The following is a 17,827-nucleotide window of genomic DNA, read 5'->3' as shown; positions in this document are numbered from 1 at the left end:
GTTCACTCAGCTGTACCTAAGAAGCTAGGTTCTTTCTATGCAACCAGCAGATGGTGTAAGTTGACGGTGTATTTGTACATTTTGTAAACTGGAGCATGTTTGTCCTGAGTGCTATGTGAATCACTCCCAGAGTTTTCCAACAGTGTCCTCTGGTGTAGAAAACCAGTTCTATGTGCTGCATGTGAAAGCTTGTTTGTGCCACTAGATCAGAAAATGTAATTATGTGGTGTATCTGTTTTATTGACCCATTAGTTAAGGAAAACAGAGTCATAATATATACAGATACAAATATACATGTCCAATTTTCAATGACATTATCTCACACTAGACATTTTTAGAAATACTAGATCACTTACTTTTCTAATGTAGACTCAGGTCAAGCTTTAATTCTGTGTAAATTACACTTTTCAGCATCCTCCAGTATATGAAACAGAATCTACCACAAATGAATTCACATACACTGTAAAATGTATCCAATCTGACATGTAAAAGATGATATAAACACTTGTAAGTAGATTATATTGAGTCACTCTTTTGAGACCTTTTTACTGCATTTTGTATTTGCAGAAATATTTCTGAATTTTAATTACATCCACATGTCAAAACAACAAAAAACTGCACAACCATGCAAATAAGACAACACAACAAGAACAAACATTACAGTAAAGTGTTTGTTTACAGATCTTACCCCTCTGCAGAGTGTGGCAATGGCATCGTTTTCAGTTTCCTTGCAGATGTGTGGAGATAGGTGCAGTTGATAGTGCCACCAACTCAGTACAGTGAGAGGAATAAAATTTATGCATTCAAAGCTTTGAATGCATAAAATCAAAATGCTTTAATTACTAACTATTAACGCAACGATGTGCATTTCTAGAAACAAAGTCTGTGCAACTTAAAATAATCCCCTGCCACAACAGAGCTTGCTTTTTGTGGTTTTTCATGATTAATTTGAACTGACCCTTTAATATATTCAAGGTTCCCCTTACAACAACAGTACATACATGAGAATGTGGTGTGCGTGTATTTGTGTATTTGTGTGTGTGTATGTGTGTATTGTTGGAAGCAACCGCACACAGGAAATCAAAATAGCACACATATAGGCTGTGGTGTGGTCTTTCTCTCTCTCTCTCTCTCTCTCTCTCTCTCTGTCTCTCTCTCTCTCTCTCTCTCTCTCTTTCTCTTTCTCGCTCTCGCTCTACTCCTCTATGCTGACCTGTATCTACTCTTCAGTCATACGCGTCTACAACCGTGTCAGGCTTAGGGTGGTCTTCAAGAAGCCAGACACTGGTACCAGCCACCTGCTGACAAACATCCAGATTCTGTGGGCACATCATGGGAAGCTGCATGTCAGGGTGAGTATCCATCATTAGGCATGGTCAGATGCTGCCATATAAAATTTCAGCACAGGCTAATTACTTTTTGAAGTTATCCTAAAAATGCTGCAGAGGTGGAGTGATTGAATTAGAAGAACTTGTGGCCAAGACTATTTAAAAAGTCTAAGACCTAAGACAGATGGTAGTATTTGTTAGAATGAAACAGTATGACAACAGTATTGGCCCTGTGTCAAGGAGCTTCTGCATTTGCTTCAGCAAGTTACTGGCCAAGAGCAGTCACTTTCAGCCAGTATTTTCATCACAAACATGTCAAATATAAGAAATTACAGTACATATTTGTTATCATCTGGTGATGTTGACCTAGAAGCATGCAAAGTGTTCATGTCCTGTGCTGTTAGTCACTGACATAGACAGTTGGACATGCACAGACGTCAGTTGTAGGCGTATGTAAAGTGCTTCCTGTTGCAGCACATGCTGTTAAGCTGTCAAGGAAACATTTCTGAGGGGTAAAAGCCGCAGTAAACTACATGTCTAAAAATCTGGCACAGATATTATTGCATTAAGTTTTCTGGTATTAATGATTTTAAAGTTGTAACTACCAGCTAAATGGAAATTAAATCAGCATTTCCAGCCAATTATTTTAATGATTCCAAAAGTTTTTATTGTTTTGTGTTTATGTAGATGACATGTCCTTGTTGGGGTCTCAACATTTTAATTTGTTTTATTGACAGGACAAAGAACAAAATGAAAGGTAAAATTACACTCACAACAGTATTTATAGAATTTAGAACATAGAGTAAAACACTCCATGCAATATTGTTGCATTTTATATATTGACATTTTCTCTTTTAGGAGATTCTGCACAAGATAATAAAAGCAGCAGTGACAACAAGGTAGTCATGTCCTTATCTGTGTTAACTGTATTTTAGTAGCACATACATTTTGCATTTCCTGTTTTATGCTACATGGGTGTGCTCTTGTGATATATTAGATATCTACTTTATAGGCGCTACCTTAGTAGATTTGCATCCTGGGCAATCATTTGTGTGAGGTCTGTGCTGAAAAAAAATATGTGGGGCTGTTTGTTTTACCAGGAAGTTATAGCCACTTACCACATCAAAACAAAAAAAAATATGATGCAATAACTCTGCAAAGTTAGATGAAATTCTTCATAAAATATGTTCAGGACTGTGGAATTAAAATCTCATGTTGTGTATTGTCTCATGACAGCCTACCGAGGATGTAATGTATGCATCTATTAACCACAGCAGTGCCAAAGGATCACGAACCAGACCTACTTCTAACGATGACTGTGATTATGCCACAGTTGTTATCCCAGCAGCACCTGAATCTGAGTGTTCATCAAAAGAGGAATGTGGAGATGATTATGTCCTTATGGGATAAATGCATACAAGACCATTATAACCTTCAGGACCGTTAGATGATATCATATACAAGCAAATGTGTCTAATGTTCTATAATGGTGTGCAAGATCTTGTTTGCAGATGAACTGTTAAATTTCCAGTTGAACTGTTAAATTTTAAACTTCACTGAAGAGTGTGACAAAATGAAAACATTTTGCAGCTCACAGTAGCTGGTTGTGGAAACATCAAGACTACAATTTCTCTCCACTTCTAAAGGAACTTCAAGCTTGCACACAAATGTGGTGTTCCTTTCTCAAGACTGCAAACTTGCGTCATGTTCACCATCTTCAGAGAAGAAACTTAACCTTGGGAGAATATGAAGCTTCATAGTCTGATGTGCCCGAATACCCAAAATATTAGCCAAACACCGGGAAGTAAGAAGAACGAAAACTGGACCTGATGTCTGGACTTGAAGACTTGAAGATGCTGTTGCACCAGTTTTGCACATATCCAAAAAAGCATCATTTCCAAAACAGCAAATCCACAGTTTTGACATGCTACTGCTATAGTTGTTTATGACCTCAATGAGTGAATTCTAATTCACTATGGCTTAAATGCATTTTGCTTTTAAAACATGTAATCATCAAAATTGATGTAGTCACCGTGTGTGTGCTTGTCAGAACTGCTGCACACCACCACAATGTTAAAAAAATGAAGTTTCAATAATTTACAACATTATACTTATAATTATTATATGTGTCGTTCTATTAAGCTTCTTCTTCTACAACAAGAGGAAATGAACATAAGCTTTTAACTCTGTTAACGGAAAGTGGACACAGAGAAAGCAGCACAGAGACTTTGTATTCAGTTTTTCTGTACATTATTTTTACGCTAGTAAAGACGAAGGTTTGATCTTTATATTAAGTCAGAGTGTGTTGAAATTGAGCCAAGGCTTCACTCTACCAGTCAGGTGTCAAAACTTAACTTCCTGTTTAGCTGCACCAACCAGCCATTAGGCCCACTACATTTCCATACCCAAATTTAAAATGTAGCTCAACTGTTCACATAATAAAATTAGTGCAATTTGTGCGACTGCCATATTATCGAAACTTATATATGTAGTGTTTCAATGTTAAATTTCTTAGGCACTAAAAATATACAGGGGATGCTTTTAATATATATTATATACATGTTTTTTTTTAATTTATCAGTTAACATCATTGAAAATACAATAAAGGAAACAAAACCTAAATCTTATCAGTTTTTGCAGCTTTCATCTTTGCCCTTTAACCAGCAGCAGTTCTCTGTGGTTTTATTTCATAGACTTCTTGTCCTGTGCAGTGGGGTGCACAATGATCAACACCTGATGGTGTCATGTGATAAGAATCTAAAATATCTGACGTGCCCAGGACTTCTGCACAGTTCTGTAATCTGTTCATCTTTGTAAGTGTGTGCACATAATATATAATACATTTGTCTAAGCCTTGCTCTAACTACAGGATTATTTATATGTTAGGTTGTATGAATATAAAGCACTAGAATAATGAAATCTACTGTATGTTGCCTTTGTTTAATTGTAGTTCGAGTGAAAATTTTTCCATTAAAGGTTTACCAAGAATTATTTTTATTCATTATTCTGTATTAATAAACTGTCATCAGTGAACATCTGAATAAAGGTATAACAGGAATCAAATAGATTCAAAGTCAAGTCAAAGAATAAATTAGGTTGTCACAGACTGACAGCTAAATAGTTAAGGGAGTCCAAGTGTGTTGTGTGCTGTGGACAGAAATACGTCTGTGAGATTAAAATAAAAAAATGTTTCTGCTTAATGGTTAGGAGGAATGATTACAACAAGTGACCACTGTTTCACTGACCGTACTTACACCTCACTGTTGTTTTAAAACCTGAAAAAACTGCAGTTCTACTTGAAATGTTATCTTTACTTTCAGCTGCTCCCATTAGGCATCACCACAGTGAAACCCTAATTTTAAATGTATTCATTTAACATGGACAGTCATACACATTGTCATGATGATGGATGTTTTGATCTCCACCACTAGATGGCAGAAGGGTTCTTTTTCCAGTCCCCTATAATTATTTTCTTCCAAATTGTTTTACCTAGTGATAGTTTTGAACGAAATTCAAAAATAATAATTTTTTTTAATTTTTTCCTGCTAATAATCATCAATCAGATGCTGCTGAACAAAATACTGATTGCTTTTTTTCTACAAAGAATTTTTGTCACCTTGTTCACAACGTACAATAAGCTGTTGACTGCTTTTCATACCTCATATCACACTGTTGTCATTTTTAACAAGTTATCAATACTGAATGAACTTTCAGTCTCAATTGAGGCTAAGAAAGAAGTTAAACCTGTACTTGTTTACTTGCTATGTTAGTGTTTGGCAGCATGGTGGTTTAGTGGTTTCCTGGTTCAAAACCCAACAGGGGGCCTTCTTGTGTGGAGTTTGCATGTTTGCCCCGTGCTTGTGTGGGTTTTCTCTGGTTTCCTCCCACAGTCAAAAAACATGTATGTCAGGTTTATTGGTGACTCTAAATTGCCCATAGGAGTGAGTGTGAGTGTGTGAGGTTGTTTGTCTCTATGTGGCCCTGTGATGGACTGGTGACCTGTCCAGGGTGTACCCCTGCCTTTCACCCAAAGAGAGCTGGGATAGGCTCCAGCAGACCCCTGTGACCCTGGTTAAGGAATAAGCGGGTATAGATAACGAATGGATGAATGTTTAGTGTTATCAGTGCTGTAGAGCATAACTAAAATGAGATCAATGTGTTTATGTGTATTTTTAATACATACAATTAAATACTGTAATTATACACACAAATACATACAATGTATAGTTTGCACATAAGGCCAACAAGAATCTGTTAAAAGGTGCATTATTATGACAGCATATATGTGCATAATTACACTTAGTTTGAGACCATGTGTATCAATGATATGGGAAAGTCTGTAGTTCTGTAGTCTGTGGCTGACTTAAGATTTTAGATTTCAGTACTTGCAATTGTAGTTATTAGGTTGTTCATGGAACCCAGACATAGAATGGTGGGCTGTATGAACTGTGCATGGAAGCTATTGTGTGACACTGGTACATCCCCTGTTCCATCAGTCAAGAGTTTGGTAGGACAGAATTGAGATTCTTCCCGCTTTTATCGGAAGCCTCTTCTCACTCTGCTCTCTACTATTTTACCACTTCTCAGTTTCACAGCCTTCAGTTTTTCACAGTCATGTACATTTAGGTGTGTGAGCGTGTGCAGGATTTTTATATGAACAATCTGCAGATGAGTTATAGATAGAGTTCACACGTTGAACATAGCTAGCATAGGGCTCCACTTCCTCCACATCCTCTGTCTGAAAAAACACCAAAAAAGTGTTATGAGCAAAATTGAACAAAGTGCAGTACAACACACCAACAGTCATATAGAACAGTAAAATAAGAACAATCACCCACCGGCGGAGATTTGGATGATGAGGTGTCCGACTGCCGGGATTGCCTGGAAAAAGACAAATGTACAGCTCAGTGACTATGTAAAAAAAGCCATTATGATTAATTTTTCATCATTTTTTAACTTCTTACCTTAACATTACTTTCTTTCGCAAAAGAAACAGGGGTCCAACTACAACTACAAATACCAAAATGATAAGCAGAAACAGCCAAGGATAATAACCTGCAGTGAGAGAGAGTATCATCATATAGAAATTTATTGAAATCATCTAAGCTTGATAAATCAATGTTAAGGCAATTAAACTTAAAATGCCTAGTTTGAATTGTCGGAGTGAGCGCTCATTCAACTCATTTTATGAAGTGTATTGAATACAAAAGGTAACACTTTACAATAAAGGTATAAATCATATACTTTAACTAATGCATCATTGGTTTTCTGTCATTATCTGTGTGTTATGTGTTATCTGTTCATGCTTGATAGATCATCACTAAAGAAATCTTAATTCTTACTTAAATCATATATTTATTGAACACATTTGATCAGCCTTGAAGAGGTCCTGTTCTCACGCTAATATGAAGTATAGTTTTTCAACTCAACGTTTAATCAGATGGAAACATTTACATTCTGCTCCATGACCCATTTATAATCACGCCACATTTGTGAGCTACCTAGTGGATGCTTTTTATTTGTTGTTGCAAAAGGGGTGGCATGGTAGAAAATGCTGCTCTAAAACCAAAATCATCATCTATGCGGTTTCACAAATTAGAACAGAATGGGTCACATTATTAAAGCTAGCAGGGGAACTTAGATTTTTCAGTTAAATGGATTTAAAATGGTTTACAATATAACTATTATGACACTTATAATACACGTAATGCACTTACTACAATAGAAAACCCATATTCAGTATTTATTAACATTTTCTCTTGTGCTATCCATTCCTCACCAGCCTTACCTTTTTGCAGTGCTGGTCTTATAATCCTCTCCTCTTCCCAATATGGGTGACTGATAGTGCAGGTCAAGTTCTTTGTGTCCATGCCCTTGGGCAGCTCCAGGCGACTTTCTACTGTAATAAATCCATCTGAACTCTTGGTTTTCAGAGTCATTGACTCTTCCGAGTGATCCCAGCTAATGTTGGCGGCAGGTGTTGATCTTTCAGCCTTGCACACAGCCACCATCTTGTTGTCTTTGTATTCTAACCAGGCTGATATACTTGGAGGAGCTGAATCAGGGGAGACAAAACAGGCAAAATAAGATTTGCCTAATATATCAGCTGGTTATATTAAAAGTTGACCAAATTACAAGAAAATTGTTTGCACTAACACATAAGTAGAACCTAAACATGCTGATAGAGTTATTTTCTTTTGGTTTCCTTAGTTTTACTTCTTTTTTAGAATTTCACAATTTTTTACACAGAGGATAAACTAGTTCTCTGTTGAAAACTGTTCACAATTGTCCCCAGTAAGAGGGATATCATGTCAAAAACTGTATGTCTTGCTGACTGTGTCACTTGTCAAGGTCTGTCAGAAGGGTTAAGAGATAAAATTAAAAGAGTATGTATTGCTGGAGGTAACCAGAATTAGCTGTTGTTCATTCTTTTTGTGTGTGAGTTGAAAGGTCTAAGAAATGACCTTTGTTTTTACATGATTAGCCTATTTCCATCTACCATTGTGCGAGGGAGAAAAAAGTCTCACCTATCTTCTTCACGTCTATAGCATAATTTTCACTTCCTCCTGTATAGACAGACTCACACCTGTAGGTCCCCTCATCAGCTTCTGAGAAGTTTGGGATGTGCAGGTATGACTGAAAGCTGGATGTGTTTCGGAGTGATTTGCCATCCGTACAGTTGTCCGTGATTTGGCCACCATTATCAAAGCCTATCTTACAGGTTTTGGATTTCATTTCTATATTCCAGATAACATATATCATGTTATTCCATGTCTTATCACTGCACGTCAGGTTACCATCACTCCCCAGGTTAAAACTTGAATATCTGTCAACTGAAAAAAGGAAACAATAGTTTTACATTTCACCTGAAATAAATTGAAACCTATAAACTGGTACCTTTCAATTTTTTTTTTTTTTTGTAAAAAACAATGATGCAAGATTAACAAAACCCAAACATGTGTTTTAAGATCTACTAGATGACAAAGATGTTGCCATTTCAAGACCTGAAATGGATTCCCCCACTAAAAATAATTACTGATTGAATATTTCTACTCAGAAATAATTTGTGTCAGAGCTCATTGTTTCAAGTCATTTCAACTAGAAAAGTGATTAATTGTTAACATAAAGATTATTTAGGAGAAGTGGAATAAAAATGGACAGTGTTCTGTGTATTCATACTTATATTAGTCACTAGTCATCCATCCATCGATCCGTTATCTATACCCGCTTATTCCTAACCAGGGTCACAGGGACCTGCTGGAGCCTATCCCAGCTCTCTTTGGGTGAAAGGCCAGGGTACACCCTGGACAGGTCACCAGTCCATCACAGGGCCACATAGAGACAAACAACCTCACACACTCACTTCAATGGGCAATTTAGAGTCACCAATCAACTTGACATAGATGTACATACATGAAAATATTTTATATTCTACTCATACTGAAAAAGAAATAGAGAAATTGGAAAATGAGTTTACCATAAACTTTAGGAGAATGAGAAGACATGTTGGAGTTCACAGAGATGCTTTGATTAGTTCCTGAGAGAAATGGCAGTGGGTGTAAGAAAAACGTTAGTAAAATAGCGTGAGATTTCATGTCATTAAGAAGCCAGTAACGATTCATTCAGAGGTCAGAACAGCAATAATTATGGTGGCTTATCTGATGATTGTTAATTAGTTAGTTTGCTAGTTAGTTAAGATGTGAAGCTATATGATTTAAACCAGTCTGACGGGACTGATGTGCTGCAGGGCTAAATACCAAACAGCTGTGAACGAAAACGTAATTTCTGAGCTCTTCACAAAAAAAGCTGGAATATTTAAATCACTGACTATCACTAAACTTATAAAGTCATATTTACAGCACAGCAAGTTCATGACTTTACTATCATTACTCAAAGAAAAGATTCAGTAAACTGGGTCAGGGTTCACTGCCTGATGTTAACAGAAAGATGTTTTAGTGATCTGAGATGTGTTAACTTCTTGGCAGGTACAAACAAAACATTGTGCATGTAGTGAAATAGTACAGCCAAAGATCTTTCACCTGTCAGAAACCCCACAGTGGAGAAAAGCTACATCATAGTGCCACCTTGATCTGAAATCATGATTTCCACTGCAAATGTTCTGCTTGTTCATTCAGAAAATATGGGGCAACCTTTTCATCTGTTATGGAACATTTTCATCTCCTTTTGGTTCCTGCATTACCCCACCTCCATACATGATTTCCCCTGTTGACAGTGTGAGTAAGACCTTGACAACTGAACAGAAATCTCAGTGTGGCTAACTATACATTTACAGTGTACAACTTGTCATTGTTACAAAGACGTAGGTTGTATTATTACGATAGTGTGACATTTGAGTTACATAGCAAGCAACGACAATTCATTCACACTAGCTGTGACATCACATACAGTAAAAATGCCACAAAGCACACAATCGTACAAAAGCCATGAGCATCTCTTTGTAGAGGGTTTGTGCACCTCTTCAAACAAGATTGGAATTAAATGTTCTGCCTTAAAATAACAATAATAATATATCCAAGCCACATTTGAGTGAAAATGTTAGTTAATATTCAAACCTGTGTCCTGGCTCCACGCTTCAGACCACAAGAGCGTAATCATGGCATAAATCCACATCATGTCCCTCATCTTCAGTTGTCGCAAGGTTTCTCTATAAATTGCTACTAAAGTGCCTACAAGAAAAACCTCACGTCTGATCCCAGTGCTGTCTACAGTAAGGTTAAACTGAGTTCTTTGAGTTCATTTTATTCACCCTCACCTATGCAATTTCACTTTCCGTACTTATGCCGAATAAGGTCAGAGTAAAAGCAGTTTCCCTACACCATGCAACGTTGAAATCCTCAACACCCTCTATGATAAAGCTATATAAAGGACATGTGACTAAGAAATCCCGCCCTCCTTTTTTCTCTTCCCCTCTCCAAACCGCTTTCCACCCGAGCATCTGCCTTTTTCCCCCACATGATGACGTCTTATAAGACACTAGTTTCCTTTCTTGATAGTCACATGGTTCAACACAGTAGGTGTAAACACTCAAAACCAGGCAATTTTGAAAGGGGTATAAACTGTGCACATATAAAAGTTATTCTGTTATCAAAAATGTATACCAATTCCTGCATTAATCTAAGAATCTGTTTGGTACTCATAAACCCAACAAGACTTTGTTGATTCAGAAGTCTCATCCTGTATTTATACCTTGCAGTTCAGATACCCTAACTAAAACTAATGCTGTATAACACAATAACTGACAGTGTGAAGGTTGAGGTTTGTGGTGTTACTTCATTGTACTGTATTAAACCAAAAAGTGTTTTCAACTTTTAGTTGACCCTCACTGATATGAATGGAGTAAACAAAATGTCAGGAACACCTTTGTGTATGAGACAACAAAAATGTTACAGCACTACAAACTATACTGTAAAGAAAACTATAGATGACATTACCATAAAATCGAATTAAAACCTCTCTAAAACAGCAAAATCTTAAATTTACACTATAACCTTCATTAAGGTAAGATTTATGACAATACTTTAGAATTAGACCGCATTAATTTTAGCTCGATGAGGATTAATAAACCGGTCACTATAGGAACATGCGTATTATAGATTTCATAAAAACACTCGTTATTACTCAAGTTTGAAATAAGTGGCTATGATCCCTAACTGCTGATGTTGTTCTTTAAAGGTTAGGCCTCCACAAAATTGCTTACATAAACTGATTATAAACTGTCTCTGTGGGCACAGGTGTTATTACTGACTATATCCCCAGTTTGCGATCATAGATTAACTGACGGTACACGTCTTAGTTATCTTGCATGGCTGTGGTTATGATCTGCAAGTTCTATGCAGAGTTTGTGGTTCATGAGTCTTCAATTCAGCGTACAATGACAATTGTGATTAACTGTCCCACATAAGACCAGAATGCAGTTTGCATTTTCATAACGGATAGGCCGGATGAACAATGAAAATTCAGCTTTTCCCTTTCATTCTCATTCTGTCTATGCACCATCACAGAAAAACTGCACTTTATACACTCAATATATGACTTAACTCACCATTTGAACATCCTAATTTATTTGCATAAAATATATATGCAGTTGATGGTCATAAGATTCAAAAACTGCCACTTATCTGAGGAAGTAATGTGTGGAGTAACTTATGCTAGGCTATAACAATAACCAAGGCTGTTCTTCTTTTTCTAAGCTCTAATATTAGGCAGCGTTTGTTTATGCACAGCATAAGCTCAGCTGACTGTGAGCTGGCACACTGGGAAAAAAGGAACTAGTTTTTCCACAGGATTTCAAAATGTTCCAGTTGTGTCGCTTTGGTCAGCTGTGTTCTTCAAATATGGAATGGATCAATAAGCCACAGACTTTAAAAGGAGAAAAGATACTCCTCTGTTTCACATTTGCCCTGTTTCCCCTTGATAACACTAACTTCCTGTTGAAGCCAAAGTCTGTTTTGCTACCCAAAAATATGTTCTGACGAGTAAAAAAAAAAGAGAGATGTAGCACATGCGCTAAAAACAATGACTATGTCTTCTGAAAATTAAAGGAAAGGGACAGGAAAAGAATTATTAATCTACATGGTTACTATATTTTTAGGTCTTCTTCAGAGAAGAGGTGAAGGAAAGCAATTATATACTTTTTTCATTGTTAAAATATTATTTGAATGATAAGTTTATTATTATAATAATAATTGTTATTATTATTAGTAGTAGTAGTAGTAGTATGAGACAAAGTAAACAAAGAAATACTGTATATGGATGTACTGCGAGGTTTGCAAGCGAGTGAATTTAACCCGGTGATTGGATGGTTGTTACCGAAATGCTTATTGGTAGTTGTAGTTGATCACTATCCATGGTTCACCTTTTTCTTCACATAGGCTTGTACCCTTGACTTCTAATCAAAGAAATGACGTAGTTTTAGCCCAGTTGTCGATCATTTGTGGAGTTTCAGGTTGGTGTTCAAACTGTTAATCGCCAAGCAACGTTAACTCCAACCACCTCCTTTGTAACCAACAGTTTACCGTCTCCATGGTTACCGTGCTAACTGCCGCACAGGTCGCAGAGATCGCTCTTGTCGAATCCGACGGAAAACACGGTTTTTAATTGAAACACGAACATGAGCGTATCTGTCACTCGCACAGTGCCTAAGAAAAATGATGCGAATAAAGTTGTTAGGCGACAGCGGGTTTATGACTACTTGTATGGTGAGTAAACTTAAAACGCCGGCTGACTTGAGCTAAGCTAACTTTGAAAACTGGCTAACGCTAGCTTTAAACTGTTTTAACCTGTCGATGCAGATCCAATTTACACAGTGTCATCGGATGCTGACCACGCGAGGTCCAGCCTCAAGGCCTATGCCTCCAGGGACCGAGTCGTAAGTTGTCTCCAAATTTGTCCCCCTGTGAAATATTGGTGGTCTTTCCAATATTATGCCTTCAGTGATAGCATTAGTACAAATAAATCCATCCAAAAACAGAAATGAAGTGAATGTAAAATGCAGATGCTGAGAGTATTTCTCTCTCCTCCCTCAGAGGAGAGTGCCAAAGTTTGGGTCAATGTTCAGTAACCTGTCCCATCACCCACGGTGTACTGTTCAGCTGGACCCTGTAGACCCAGTTCCAGCCTCTATTGATCGTCGGTGGCGAGGCCACACAGAACAACGCAAAGAGGCATTGCAGCAGCTAGCTGGGTAACACAAAGGCTCACCTTTTTAACCCTTTCTAGAGTACTATAATAGGTTAATCTATTATAACTAGCAGCAAGCGCAGCAGTGGTTACTGAGTTGTATTGATTTAAGGTTAACTGTGTTGCTCATTACAAACATAAAGTGTGTTCCTCGGCATGTTTATCAGTTTGTGATTCATAATTATATTTCTAACAGGGTTATTCCAAATGCTCAGTCATGGCTGAAAAGGGAGGAGTGCCATGTGACCGGAGCTGATCGTTGGAAATACTTTAAACGGTTTGATTAGCCAGCCTGCAATCTTAAGCTCCGAATATAGTGGAATATACTCAGTCTAATTTATTTGTGTAGCAGTTGCTTCTGTCAGATACTAGCTCAGTTTACAAAAGATAACACATTTTGACTGTAAATATTAACATCCTCTTTGATATGGTGTTCCATTCTGTTTCATTTAGCCCTATGATTCCCTTCACACAGCAGGTTCCTCCAGATGTGATTTTTGCTTTGCCAAAGTAAGTTCAAGAGCTTCCTCATTTGAATTTATCAGATGTTTTTGCTCTGCGCCTTTTGCCAGTAGAGGGATATTCTCTCTTTTTTTCGCCTCAGAGAGGAATTTGTTATCAATGATAGAATGAATGCTGAGCCACAGCCCACCCGCACAGTTGCGGTCCAGACAGACTACAGGGAAAGTGAAACACAGACAGACCCATACAGCCCTGAGTATGTGATAAAACCTGGAACAAGTCCCTCAGAGCTCCTGCAACTAGCAGTTTTGACTTGGGGTATGAGATCAACTTTATTAGTTATACTGTAGATTTCAGTGTATATTTAACATGTTAAAACCATAATCTGCAGGACCTTTGCAGCTAATTAAGCTACCCCGACCTTAGTATCTTATAATTGCTTACCAATGCCTCTTCTGGCCTCTGCAAATTGTATTTAAATCATCTCTTGATAACAATTCCCTACAGGACATGGTCTGCCAGCAGGCCAGGCAGAAGTAGAAATGATACAGCGAGCGCGTGCAAAACGAGTTTGGGAAGCCAGCCTTCCTCCACTGGATGACTTAAATCAGCTTGACAAGAGGAGGCGTATGATGGAGGAGATGGAGGCCAAAGAGTGGGCTTTCAGAGAAGGGGAAATCCAGAAGTGAGTGGAAGCACAAGATGTATCATAGCTTTGGCAAACTTTGCCACTGTGGATGCAAAAGTTAGAAATGTTAAATGTTATTTATATGAGCAGCAGTTACAATTGTTACTATTTATAGTCAATATTGATCAAAAGACTAAGAATTAAAGGGTTACTAGTAATGAACTGACAGGAAACTGTCAACTGACACAGCAGATTCCATCAGCTCTGAAAGGTTTTTTTTTTTTTTTTTACAGCTCATTCAGTGCACTGTTTTGGTTTTCTATTTCACTACCTTGGTTGACTTTCACTGTTCTCGTCAGTATCATTTATGGTACACTCACAATGTCAGTGTTATTACTTTTTCTCACTGCCCCCAAGTGGCCAAAAAATGTTACTTGATGTTTGAGCAGAAGGAGTACATGTTCACATATTCATTTAAACAAAGTTTCTTCAATAAGACTATAGTCATTAAGGTTAATATATACTTAATCAAGTGCATAAGTGTATAAACAAAGATATATAGGGCCTATCTAGCTGTTGGCTTATTAAGTATTAATGGTGATTCCTTTATCCCCTTTCATGTTACTGCTGTTTTTTTTTTTTTTTTCATGCAAAACCTGCTCTCTTGCAATGTTCTCTCTGGGGCTGATGACCAGGTTGCAAGAGGCTCGTCTTGCTGTGCTAAAGGACCTGCTGAGGCAGAGAGACAAGTCCCAGAATGAAATCAAAACTCAAAGGCTGAACCAGATATTTTCTAAGCAACAAAAAGACAAGGACACCAAACTACACAAGAGCCACAATGACTATGTTAGGTGTAAGACAACTGCTGCTTCTGCACAAACATAAGATTCATTATTATATGATTCGAGACTTTGTATATTCAAGACTTTGTTTTGCTTCGTCTAAATTGTCTTGTCTTTTTTATTTTTGTTGGGTCTAAAGCATTAAGAAAACTGGAAGCTAAAAGGAGAAATTTGGAGGAAAAGCTAGACCGACATGGCTTTGTCAAATACTGTTCTAAGACAAACATCTCTCAGACACACAGGAAAATGAGCAACAATGAGTTTAAAAGCCACTACTTAGACACATATGAAGGTCTGTATCTAAATGCTTTTGGACAAAACTAAAAAGTTAATTCCCAGAATAGAATCTCAGAGACAACAGTATTTCTTTATTGTTATTATAGCTTTGAATATTTAATCATAGGTTTGCTGGAGATAGAGGCAGGACTCTTTACCTCAGAACTCAATCCAAGAGTGAAAACACCCAAACCAAAAGGCCCTGCGAGTAGAGCAGTAGAATTGCTGAAAAAATACGAGGTAAAGCAAAAAAGAAACACTGTTCATTCAGAATATCATGTATAACATGTAAGTTCCACATACACATGGACATCCAATTGCCTCCACAGGTTCTGAGGGATGAGATGAACCAGCAGTTGACAGAAAAGTCTTTGCGTTTTCTTGTCAAGAAGGAGAAACCTGTTCCTCGTCCTGTCACTCCCACATTGGAAGAGCCACCAGAGGTCAGCAAATGTCTCTGACCCTAGCACTAAACTAATTCATCTTACATGTAAAGAGGTGCCATTTATTAATCAATGTATATGTCCCTCATTAGGGGGAGGAGGAGATAGAGCTTGCAGTGATCCACTTGCAGAAACTACTGAGAGGAAGAAGTATACAGTACAAGGTCTGGGCATGTCTGCATGCACATATATGTGTAGCGTGTCTTTTTTGTTTCTGTGTGAAATGCATTTCGCACAGAGTTCACATTTTCTTTTTTGTTCAGATGTTTAAGAACAAAGAGAACTATCTGGAGCTCATCCAGGAACTGAGGACTGTTCATGCCCTGCAAAAAGAGGAGCAGGAGCTCAAGAAAGCAGACAAAGTGCTTGTCACCACTCTAAAACAACAGAGAGACAAAAATATACATAAGGTAAAACACAATGACACATTCATGTCCAAATTTTTACAAACTCCAAGCAATCTCATCATACCCTCTCTTTCCCCACCCAGACCTCTCAAGAGGAGGCGTCCCAGGTCGGAGTGGTAGGTGCAGAGCTTGAATACTTGTTTGACACTCTGTCCAAGGAGCTGATACGACTGCAGGACGAGCGCCGGATCCATGCCTTTACTCTGCTGGCTGAAAGAGACCGTCGCCTACGAGAGGCAGAGGAGAGTGGAAGGAGACAGGTGGAGGAGCGCAGACGCAGAGAAGAAGATGAAATCTTCAGACAAGTGTGTATATGTAAAATTTTTCTGCTATGAGTATGCTAAGGAGATTAAGAATAATATATATGCTACATGTACATGCACATATTTTAATACTTAGTGTGTGTGTTCTTAACACTGTGTCACAGGTGGTGCAGATACACCAGGAAACTGTGGATTTATATTTAGAAGACATCATCATGGGAACCTTGGAGCAGACAGCTTACCAGCAGGCCAGAGACGAGATCCACAGGATAGCAAAGGAGGTCAATGACATTGCTTATGCCATGGAGGAACGGTAAGGTGCACTTCAGCGTGTCTGCTGAAGTTTTGTATTCAGAAGCTCAAACCCAAACATAATAAACCAAAATCATTTCTGTGTGTGTGTGTGTGTGTGTGTGTGTGTGAGTAGCCGGAACAATCTTCAGTCAGAGGAGATTGTCTCAGAGTTGGTGTACAGCTTTCTTATCCCAGAGGTCGAGAAGATCAGTATAAGGCAAAAAGGTACGTGACTCCACTGTCATTGTCACTGTCACCACTCCACTCCAATGTGTAAAAACAAACAAAAAATGGCAACTAAATAATAAAGTCAGATAACTTGTTTAGTTTCTGTGAATTTTCTTTGTGCTGTCTCTCAGTGCACCAGAGGCAGCAAAGTCATTTGAAGGCAGCTCGGAGTATCATTCAGGGGACTGCAGAGTATTCTGGGACCCTTCCTAGTTCTCTGCAGGAACCAGAGATTACCGCTCCCTCTGAAAAGATCTCCAGCCGAGTCCCTAAGGAGACGATCAGCGAAGAGGAGCAGGAGAGGGGGAGTGAAGCAGAGCACCACATTTAAACTGAGGAAAGAGTGGACTTAAAATATATAAAAGTGTAATGAAATGTCTACATTTTTCCACTCATTACAAGTTTCATGAGCGTTGTTGTGGGTTTTGGGTTAGTTTTTTTTTTTTTTTTTTTTTTTTAATTGACAGTACTTGTTTTACAATACATGTTTTAGATAAAAATGTATAGTATGTTTCCACCTGTTTTGAAAGGGATCATAGTAGAAGCTACGTTTCCTTATGGGGGACCTGGAGCTTGGTATGGGTTTATACTGTAGTTAATTACAAAGCAAGAGCTTGTGTCTGCATTTCTGTAGTGGTGCCCCCTCCACTTCAAAATATAGCCAGATTCTTTAGTCTTCATAACATCATCACTTCTGTTTTTATGCTACACTCCATGAAATTAATGGGGCAGGCAGAATAGTAGAAGCACCTGTCACTATGGCTTCAAAATGGCCAAGTTGGATCAAAAGAAGAACTGTACATTACATTGATGGAGGAATACTTTATTGCAGAACTTTTTAATTGAACTGCTTTAGCTAGAGCTAGGTGTACCTAATAAACTGGTAACTGTCAACATGAAAGCCTTTTACTGAATGATTTTTGAACACTAGAGGGCCACTAGTGAAGCTCACTACC

The 17,827-nt window shown here is 37.9% G+C and overlaps 2 protein-coding genes across 3 annotated transcripts; one reads left to right on the top strand and one right to left on the bottom strand.

The window, feature by feature from the left end:
* Positions 1–5,479: 5,479 nt before the first annotated feature.
* si:ch211-214p13.9 (cell surface glycoprotein CD200 receptor 1-B) lies at positions 5,480–10,233 on the bottom strand. 2 transcript variants are annotated; one of them, XM_026296535.1, is made up of 7 exons: positions 9,902–10,233; positions 8,806–8,865; positions 7,856–8,161; positions 7,117–7,383; positions 6,293–6,383; positions 6,167–6,209; positions 5,480–6,066 (listed from the first exon to the last, which is right to left on the bottom strand). In XM_026296535.1, the coding sequence occupies exons 1-7, from the start codon at positions 9,969–9,971 to the stop codon at positions 5,941–5,943; spliced, it is 963 nt and encodes a 320-aa protein (XP_026152320.1). In that variant the 5' UTR covers positions 9,972–10,233; the 3' UTR covers positions 5,480–5,940. The 2 variants fall into 2 exon arrangements, with proteins under 2 accessions (XP_026152320.1, XP_026152321.1); XM_026296536.1 differs by lacking the exon at positions 8,806–8,865 and having other exon boundaries at positions 9,902–10,230.
* A 2,153-nt stretch (positions 10,234–12,386) lies between these two features.
* Positions 12,387–17,761, top strand: cfap91 (cilia and flagella associated protein 91). The gene is made up of 17 exons (XM_026295722.1): positions 12,387–12,547; positions 12,641–12,717; positions 12,875–13,032; positions 13,225–13,305; positions 13,482–13,538; positions 13,633–13,808; positions 13,998–14,175; positions 14,814–14,971; positions 15,100–15,252; positions 15,364–15,476; positions 15,566–15,679; positions 15,772–15,843; positions 15,943–16,089; positions 16,170–16,391; positions 16,514–16,662; positions 16,777–16,868; positions 17,003–17,761. The coding sequence occupies exons 1-17, from the start codon at positions 12,460–12,462 to the stop codon at positions 17,200–17,202; spliced, it is 2,235 nt and encodes a 744-aa protein (XP_026151507.1). The 5' UTR covers positions 12,387–12,459; the 3' UTR covers positions 17,203–17,761.
* The last annotated feature ends 66 nt before the right edge of the window (positions 17,762–17,827 follow it).

This window comes from Mastacembelus armatus, chromosome 21 (genome assembly GCF_900324485.2).
Source record: "Mastacembelus armatus chromosome 21, fMasArm1.2, whole genome shotgun sequence".
NCBI classification, from domain to species: Eukaryota; Metazoa; Chordata; class Actinopteri; order Synbranchiformes; family Mastacembelidae; genus Mastacembelus; species Mastacembelus armatus.
Note: the sequence above shows the minus strand (reverse complement) of the source record. Positions and strands in the feature narration are given on the sequence as shown.

What these genes read in the sequence shown, in the direction of transcription:
- si:ch211-214p13.9 (XM_026296535.1), bottom strand. Translation starts at nt 9,971, where the DNA reads ATGAGGGACATGATGTGGATTTATGCCATGATTACGCTCTTGTGGTCT. An exon ending in AGCGTGGAGCCAGGACACAG is followed by an intron (nt 8,866 to 9,901) that starts GTTTGAATATTA and finishes CATTTCTCTCAG; the next exon opens with GAACTAATCAAAGCATCTCT. An exon ending in CGAAAGAAAGTAATGTTAAG is followed by an intron (nt 6,210 to 6,292) that starts GTAAGAAGTTAA and finishes GTCTTTTTCCAG; the next exon opens with GCAATCCCGGCAGTCGGACA.
- cfap91 (XM_026295722.1), top strand. Translation starts at nt 12,460, where the DNA reads ATGAGCGTATCTGTCACTCGCACAGTGCCTAAGAAAAATGATGCGAAT. An exon ending in ATGCCTCCAGGGACCGAGTC is followed by an intron (nt 12,718 to 12,874) that starts GTAAGTTGTCTC and finishes CTCCTCCCTCAG; the next exon opens with AGGAGAGTGCCAAAGTTTGG. An exon ending in AGAGAAGGGGAAATCCAGAA is followed by an intron (nt 14,176 to 14,813) that starts GTGAGTGGAAGC and finishes GCTGATGACCAG; the next exon opens with GTTGCAAGAGGCTCGTCTTG.